General features: G+C 34.7%; 1 protein-coding gene across 2 annotated transcripts; it reads left to right on the top strand.

Annotated features, from left to right (window-relative positions):
• The first annotated feature begins 840 nt into the window (after positions 1-840).
• Positions 841-9,108, top strand: LOC105641273 (synaptotagmin-5). 2 transcript variants are annotated; one of them, XR_016321966.1, is made up of 13 exons: positions 841-1,265; positions 1,357-1,465; positions 1,583-1,629; positions 1,785-1,905; positions 2,286-2,410; positions 3,725-3,826; positions 4,711-4,785; positions 5,760-5,839; positions 6,008-6,158; positions 6,239-6,472; positions 6,840-7,136; positions 7,976-8,141; positions 8,556-8,591. XR_016321966.1 is itself a non-coding variant. In XM_089724579.1 (13 exons), the coding sequence occupies exons 1-13, from the start codon at positions 1,161-1,163 to the stop codon at positions 8,700-8,702; spliced, it is 1,707 nt and encodes a 568-aa protein (XP_089580705.1). In that variant the 5' UTR covers positions 845-1,160; the 3' UTR covers positions 8,703-9,108. The 2 variants fall into 2 exon arrangements, 1 of the variants encoding a protein (XP_089580705.1); XM_089724579.1 differs by having other exon boundaries at positions 845-1,265; positions 8,028-8,141; positions 8,556-9,108.
• The last annotated feature ends 110 nt before the right edge of the window (positions 9,109-9,218 follow it).

The raw sequence follows: 9,218 nt of genomic DNA, 5'->3' as shown, positions 1-9,218 counted from the left end.
AAATTCAAATATAAATATAAAACTGCTACTGTTGAAAGAGTATTATCTGATTCACGATCAATTATGAAAATATATATACAGAAAAAAATATCTGTAATATTCAATTTTTATTTTTCTCACTCAAAATGCTATTGTACTCTTTTCATGATTCTTCTTCTTTTCTATACATATAAAGTTCCAAATTCCTTACAACTCACTTTTTTGGCCTTTATAAAAATTAATCTACCCCTTGTTTTAGATTCATTCAACATAATCATTATTTTTGTTGGTTATAAATTATAATATTTATTTCGAATAAGATGTAAATAAGGGTTTGTTTGGAATTATAATTATTACTATTAATAATTTTTGGATAAAAAAATTAGGATGAATCCTTCTAATTAAGGAACAATATTTATTTGCAACATATATATCTTTATGAACTTAAAGTTTGAATTTAGTTTTTAAATTTTTAGCATATTTTTAATATTAAAAGTGAAAATTTTCTATAAAAATATTCTTTATCAATCACTAAATTATTTTTTTAAGAAGTATATAATAAAGAAAATAATCATTTATTTCGTTGACAAAAAAAGTAAAAAACATGAAAAACGCAGTCGGTGTTATCTTATGTTATGTGGACCCTCACTTTTTTCTTTGCCTTTCCCAAATAAAAAAAATTAATTAGTTAAAGTAGTCAAATCGCAGTCGTTAATGACGCTGAGCTGTCCAAAATACACTGGTAATTACAGTTTAAACTCGCCATTACGATCTTACAGATGGAAGCTTGTATTACGCGAAGCAATGTCCAAATTAATTCATGTCCGGAAAACAACAAAAACATATAGAAATGATGAATTTGGAAGTCGGCTTTTTGTCGGCAACGACCTTTCACTTACTTTCTTGCTAAAGCACTTTCTTTCTATGAAGTCTGGTATGTCCGCCTAGTAGTATCTTCGTTTACAACGATTCCCCAATCAAAATCGCCATTAACATCAGACCCCACCAAGCTTCTTAATCTCCGCTATTAAACCCATAATAACATATTAAGCTAAATAGCTCCAAGCCTCCAACAAATCATTATTTCTCCAACAACCACGCAAACCAGACCAATCCCTTGTCTCCTCTCGTTTCTCGCAATTGAATTTGTTGTCTCTGTATTGATCATCAACCCAGTAAAAATGTCGTTTTTTGTTGGTCTGGTTATTGGGATAGTCGTTGGTCTTGCTTTGATCATTGGGTTTGTGCGGTCAGAGAATGCCCGATCCAAGCTTCGCTCTGAGCTTGTTAGTGTTGTGTATACTTGATAGTTTAAATTGTTTTTAGTTTCCATTTTGTGTTTTTTTAGAATTTTATTTTGGTGGTGGATTAATTCAGGCAACTACTATTGCTGCGTTTGCGAGAATGACGGTGGAGGATTCTAGAAAGATCTTGCCTGCTGAGTACTACCCTTCATGGGTTGTTTTCTCCCAGCGCCAGAAGTTGAGTCCTCTCATTTGCTTACCTACTCTGTTTCTTTATAGTATTTATCTATATGAATAGGATCTGTCTTTTGGTTCCTAATTTGGTTATGTTTGTTGGCTTTGCATTTTTTTTCAGTTGAATTGGCTTAATCTTCAACTCACAAAGATCTGGCCCTATGTCAATGAGGTATTGACTTTTTTTGGGTTTCACTTTTTCGCTTTAATGGATTAATGCTTTTGCCTCAGCCTTTCTGGGTTTTAATAGTTAAGTATCGTGAGAAGAAACGGGTTTTAGTTAATGGGCAACTTCAAATAAATATCATGGTCGTGTTGTTTCGATAGGCAGCGTCTGAGTTGATAAAGACTTCGGTGGAGCCTGTTCTTGAGCAATATAGACCAATTATACTGTCTTCTCTTAAATTTTCCAAGTTCACTCTTGGAACTGTTGCACCACAATTTACAGGTTGGTTTCATTTAAATGTATCAAAATAATATTAGATTTTAATTTTTAATTTATATTTTTGCAACTGAGTTCCAACTATTCTCATGTATTGATGTTAATTTGAAAAACATGCTTCATTAATACTCGTTTGCAATTAGAGATATATGTAGCAATTTTTGTTTGGCTTTTGTATGATGGTCAAATGGCTAACCTGAGCTGGATGAGCTTCTGTTGGGAGATTTGTTTGCAGTGAATTTTCTTGCCCATTCCACCTGGGGATCTACTTTAGCATATCAGCAAAAATAGGATGTTGCTGTGTGATATCTTTGGTTGTCTAAAATTGTACAAATTAGTGATCCCTATCCATCTTCAGCTTCTTACAACTCAATGTTATTGTTCAGGAGTTTCTATTATTGAAGATGGTGGAGGAAGTGGCATTACAATGGAGTTGGAAATGAATTGGGATGGGAATCCAAGTATAGTACTTGATATTAAGACTAGACTTGGAGTTTCCTTGCCTGTGCAGGTAACCTTTTGGATATTTGCTGATTTATGAAATTGAGGATTTTGTGATAATTGAACTTAGCTAAGACTTACAGCCTTTTAATCTTGTGGGAAGCATGTATTATCTGATATCCAAATTTCTCGCATTGCAATTGAAAAAGGTCATCTGCAATTGCAAGTCTATTTCAAAATTGCTTTCTTTTGGAGGGTGGAACCCTTGATTCTGTGCATATAAAAAAAAGTTCTGGGTGCGAATATCAACTATTGGGAAAAAACGATAATTTGTGAACTTGTTAGAGAGAGCCTATAATCATGTTTGTTGGACGTGCTCCTTTGTATTGTATAGAGAGTGGGTTTTGATGCATCGTTGTGTAAGTGGATGCCGGGGTTGTCTATCCTTTTGTTCTCTATCCATGCAAATGGGGTTTAGACCATGGAGATTCATATTATTTGCCATCTCATTCTTACTTTTCTTGGTGCATGAAGTCCTCAGTAAAATGTTCTCTAAAGCAATAAAGAAAAGGGATTCCAAATGACTTATTTATGGAAGAAGAGCTAGGGGGTTGGGAAGGGGGCTTCTCATAGTCTCTTGCACTTCCTTTGCCAATGACTCTACTTTCATTTCTTTGCCCCATTATATGTAAGATGGCATAGAATATGCAAAGAAAAGATAATGCCTGTTGGAGGCTTGTTAAAGGAAGATGTTTTGATATTAAATCAGTATGTTATTCACAGTGAGAGTATAAGTAACATCATGATTAGCTTCCCATGAAAAGGCAATAGGAATTTAGTTTGTGGAAGATTCTCCAATGAAGGATGTTTTTTTTTTTTTTTTTGGCTTGGGAAGTCCAGAAATTGGGGGACAACGAAGGCTAGTAGATGTTATTTATGTGAAAGTGCAGTTGCTTTGCTATGCCACCTCTTTGTTTCTTACTTCGTTATTCTTGGGCAAGATGGTTACGGGATTTGGCTTAGTTAGGCTGCTGTGGCTTTTCTTAGAATATGAGTTTTAGGCTTGGAAAGGTATTTTAGCAATTGTCTCTCCCACCTTTTTATGTTGCAAGGAGAACACGGAAGTCGATAACATTCGAGAGAGGAATTGTTTCTCCTCATTCTAGAAGATAAATACTTTACACTTTGGTATTGTGTGAAGCTTTTTATGGATTTGTAGCATTTCTGGTGCCACCTGGATTTTCGATCTTGTAGATGGAAACTTCTTCAACTTTTGGCTTGACTTCCTTTTTGCCTCCTAGTGAATTATTATTATTATTATGCTTTATTCTTTATTATTTATTCTAGTGAACTATGCTTTATTCTTTTCTTCTCTTCTGTTCAGGTGAAAGATATTGGATTTACTGGGGTTTTCAGGTTGATCTTTAAGCCGCTAGTCGATGAGTTTCCTTGCTTTGGAGCTGTTTCTTATTCCCTGAGGCAAAAGGTGCGGTATCTTTGAGTTTTTTGGAAGCTTATGATTTATGAGATAGGAAAGATATATTTAGACATGCATGCACAACACGAACACATGCTGGAACACACAGGAAGGAAGAGTTTTGACTGGGATGCAATATAAAAAACATATGCACATGCAATGCCTGCAGACATTATCACGTTTTATAATGAAGCAAGCAGCTTTCTTATTAATGAATTGAAGTAGAACATTTAGACTGAATCTGATTTGCTCCTAATATGTCAAGCTAATGACAAGTTTCTGAGATGTTATAAGTTTATCTATTAATAATATTAAATTGGGATGCAGCAGTATGCAATCAAATCGACAAACACAGATTATCAATTTATATGGTTCTCAACTCTTTTTCAATGATAACCTGTAAGGTCCCTTTTTTTATTTTTTTAATTTCTACTTCTTTATATGGATAAAACATCTATGTCTTGATTTTCTCCCACATTCTCTGAAAAACAACAAACACAATGGTCCTCCCTTTAATTCTACTTCATTATGGATCCATATCAATTAGGAATTAGTCTAAAATATGAGTTATAACATCACATAGGAAATAATCTTACTGTGAACATGAAATAATTCAAGTTTTTTTCCCCCATGAATGCAAAAGTTCTTTTTTAAAATCCCACATGGATTTTGAGTCAAATCCTAACAGTTATTATATTGTTATATGCATATATGAGAAAATTTCCAAATCTCAAACAGGATGTTTTTGAAACATAAAGAAGTGGATTTGAAGTAAAAAACACATGCGTCTTTGCGCTTTTCCACACACGTATGCTTTCATGTGCATATGCCCATGCAGACACACACAGACAAGCAACTCATATGTTTGGTGGACTTTGGTTGTTGGTTTGCAGAAAAAGTTGGATTTCACACTTAAAGTTGTTGGTGGGGACATATCAGCAATTCCTGGAATTAGTGATGCTATTGAGGTTTGTGCAACCAGTAATTGCCTTTTCTGACACAAACATATAATATGATAATGCATTGATGTTTCACTGACTGTAACTTCTTGTTATCTGCGTTTATTTGTTATTACAGTTAGCAAAATGAATATTTCTCCCTCCATTGTAAATCAGACGTTCATTTCTAGATCTTAAAGTTTTACAATTAGAGTACAAATGCTCCAGGCTCCAGCCATGTTGTAAACTAAATGCTTTGAGTTCAAGATAGGATTGTGGAGTTTCACTTCTTTGTCTCTTAAATTATGGCCCTAACTTGTAAAGTTTGTTGCTGGATCCATTGAGTTGTGATTGGAGGTTTATGAAAAGAGGGGTGTTCTCAAATGCTTGCTAATTTCTTGTTCAATTAAGTAAATCTAGAAGACCATTGCCTCACAATTTTATCTTGGAAATGCTATATTGATGTATGACTTGTATTTTCTCATTTCTCTATTGACAAAGCATCATGTTAATGGTACCAGGGCTTGAACATAAGTTGCTCCAAGAGATTATTTGCTCAGGATTTATTGCACTTCCTGTAATCTGAAATGTGATGGCTTGGGTTATTATATAGACATTTTCCACAAGGAATTCCTCAGCCTAAGACAATTTTCAACTTTGCATGCAAGGAACAGATTTTTTGTTTTTTGTTTTTTTTTTTTTTTTGTATAACATGCACGGCATCTATCAACATTAAAAGGTTTTGGTTGTTTTTGGATACCTTGGATCACAAACCTGAAAAGCGTGTTGACTTAGTGTAAACGTTTATTAACTATTTATCTGTGAATAGCCTGTTGGTTTCATTTATACATATGAAGACTGTTGCTTCTGTTGTTGTGTATAATGGTGGTAGTGGAGGCTGAATTTCTTTTTTCATATTAGGACAATAACCTGAGTTCCAGTTTTCTGATTTCTGTGATAAAATGATCGAAGGTCTAATGAAATAATATATTTACCTAATACAGCGGACAATACGGGATGCCGTTGAAGATTCAATCACTTGGCCTGTTCGCAAAGTTATCCCAATTGTGCCTGGGGACTACAGGTATTTCAGTAACAGTTGAGTTGGGAAGTTTAGAAAAGTGTTACTGGTTTCTTTTGATCAATGAGGGGAAGTAGGATTGGGGTTTTGGTGGTTGCTTGTTATTTTCTATGATCTTTATTTCTAACAATCCATGGAAAAAGCTAATAATTAATATTTTTGGTTGTTCAGTGATCTGGAGTTAAAGCCTGTTGGCACACTGGAAGTGAAGCTTGTGCAAGCAAAGGAGTTGACAAACAAAGACATAATTGGAAAATCAGATCCCTATGCTGAATTATGCATTCGTCCTCTGCGTGACAGAACAAAAACCAGTAAAATTATTGTAGGATATCCTAATATATCTTGTCTATTTTTCTTTATTTAACTCGACCTAAACAAAATTTCTTGGTCTTCCCCTCACAGAACAATGATCTGAGTCCAATCTGGAATGAACACTTTGAATTCATTGTTGAAGATGAATCCACTCAACACTTGGTGGTAAAGATCTTTGATGACGAAGGGCCACTGCAGGCATCTGAGCTCATTGGATGTGCTCAAGTGCCGCTAAGGGAGCTTCAGCCCGGTAAAGTGAAGGATGTGTGGTTGAAGCTAGTTAAAGATTTGGAGGTCCATAGGGATAATAAAAGCAGGGGACAGGTGATCTGGTCTTCCTTTAATAACTAGGAAACGTTTTGTTTTTCTTTTCTCCATCTTTATTGTTATCCTTTCTTATCAGTCCTTTGGTTAGCGAATAAATTTATCTAGCTGAATGTTCCTATTAGTTGGAGTTGAACGATTAAATGGCCAGAACCAATTGGATTTCATGAATTGAAGCATTTATTCTTTTTGCTAAAAATTGATGGAACTGATTTCAGCTCAAGCTTGGGAAATCAATTTGGCTAATATGAGAACTTCTGACAAACTATTTGTTGATGATTATTTTAGTTCATTTCTCTAAAGAAAAAAATTGTCTATCATTAAATGCTAAAAAATTTTATGGCAGTATCATTTTATATGATTTTAGGTTCACTTGGAGCTTTTGTACTATCCGTTTGGCATGGGGAATGGCTTTACCAACCCCTTTGCTCCCAGCTATTCGATGACCTCCTTGGAGAAGGTTCTTAAAAGTGGAGCTGATGGGATGGAAGTTACTGAAAATGGAAAATCAGTCACACGAAGGAGAAGGGATGTGATTATTAGAGGAGTTCTTTCTGTAACTATTATATCTGCTGAAGATTTGCCTGTGGTAGATTTTATGGGAAAGGCTGATCCCTATGTTGTCCTCACAATGAAGAAATCAGAAACAAGGAACAAAACCAGGGTAAGTACTGCAGTTAAGGAAGCAGAAATTTAGGATTTATTTGGACTTATCCTTGAATTTAATAACATCTAATTTTTTATATGAATTTTCTGTTTGAGTGTTGTATAACCTCTGACTAAACAAATGTAGGCTTTTTATTACTATTCAATTTTCTTTTTCCCGTTTAGTGTTCATTCACAAATTTTCTTGTTAGGATAGTTTCATCAAGTGGAAATAGTTGCAGGCCATGCAAGAAATAGACGTCCTTTTCATAAATGCCTATTCCATCCTAAACCACAATTTTTTGAACCTAGGATGTTGATGCAGACTTGAATCCTAAGTTATCACACCAGAGTTCTTTATTCAACAGAAAGCCAAATAAGTCTTTCGAGGCTACATTATTTGCAAAACAACTCTACAAAATGTAAAAAATTTACTTATCAAGTTTCATAATGTTAAAAGAAGAACAGTAGTTGCTGAGAGGTCCTCCTCTGCTAGATGGGCTTGGACTCAAATCTCAATTCGGAATCAGCTATGCCCATGAGAAGAAATATAAATTGGACCATAAGTGCTAATTGGAATCCCCCAAGCTCAACTACTACTGGGAGGATTGTTTGGAAATTCATGTGCTTCCTCTTCAGTTAATACTAGGAATTTGCCTATCTAAGGTTGTGATTTTTTTTTGAGGATTTTAAAGTTTTTAACAATCTCCTCAAATTGCAGAAAGGTTCTTTCTTCTTTTATTTTTAGTAGCATGTGTTTATAATTTCTCTACAAGTATAACGCCTTTTGTTTTTAGTTGTTGCTATATTTTTTGCAATTCTCAATGTTGTAAAAGGAAGGTACTCATCCATAAGAAGGTTTCATGTGCCTGTGCAAATGTCCCTTGTGGCCTTGCACTTCTTTTTTCAGGTTGTGAATGACAGTTTGAACCCTGTTTGGAACCAAACCTTTGACTTTGTTGTTGAGGATGGACTACATGATATGTTGATTGTTGAAGTTTGGGATCATGACACATTTGGCAAGGTAAAAACTATTTGATGTATTTATTTAGCTGTTTCTCACTGGAACAGGGAGATCATCCCTATTGAGTTTTGCTTTAGAAGCTCTGAGAATTCAGGTAGATATTTAGTTTTTTATGTGTTTCTTTGGGAAAAATTTTCTCTACAGTCTGTTATATTGAATCAAAGCCTAATAATTTACATGAGGAGCACACTCACTTGCCAATACTACTGATTATCTCTCTATTCACTCTATACTGTTCAAATATTGATCAAACTAGCGACTCTGGAATCAAATTCCATACACCTCTGCATTCATGTGCTTGCCATATGCTGTGGATGTTTTTGTTGATGTTTTTCTTTTGTTATAAAGACAAAAGGAAGACAAAGGAAAAAGCAACTTGAATTTCACAGTCTCATATATTTTATGATCATGCAGGACTATATGGGAAGATGCATCCTGACATTGACAAGGGTTATTCTGGAAGGAGAGTACAGAGACCAGTTTCCACTTGATGGGGCTAAATCTGGAACATTACATCTGAACCTCAAGTGGATGCCACAACCTATCTACCGTGATTCCTGAACAAATCCTTGTTTAAATAGCAGATTAGTGGCACTTTGCAGGCAGCCTGAGGCTCTTTTTAAACCCACAGAATAGATCCATAAAGAGAAACATCACTAGCTTTCACTTAAAGTGCATATTTAGTTATCAATAAATTTTGCACTATGTATATGTGAGAGCAAACCCTTAGTGTACATAACTATTTTTTCAAGAATAGGCAACAAGTCAAGTATTTGAGAGGGCAGATCAACACCAATTGGGTAGTCTCGTGAGCTGCGGACACCCTTTACGTCAATTTCTTATGCGGGGTAGGGGGCAGAAATGTTGCAAGGTATCATCTGATTTTTTGACCGTTTTGTAATGCTTTTTATATACTGCAGTTTATGCAATATTCTCAATATCATTTCATTCGCTATTCTATCAATAATCTTTTTAAAACTAGAAGGCTGCTGTCATAAAATTTTGTTGGTTGACTGAAGCAGCATTGGAGTTGTCTTCATGAATGTCATTTAGAATATTATCACTGTATGCAATGAA

The sequence above is a fragment of the Jatropha curcas genome, chromosome 8 (assembly GCF_041381405.1).
Source record: "Jatropha curcas cultivar XTBG-Jc1 chromosome 8, XTBG_Jcur_1.0, whole genome shotgun sequence".
In the NCBI taxonomy this organism is placed as follows: Eukaryota; Viridiplantae; Streptophyta; class Magnoliopsida; order Malpighiales; family Euphorbiaceae; genus Jatropha; species Jatropha curcas.
The sequence above is the reverse complement of the archived record's forward strand: the minus strand, read 5'-3'. Positions and strand labels throughout refer to the sequence as shown.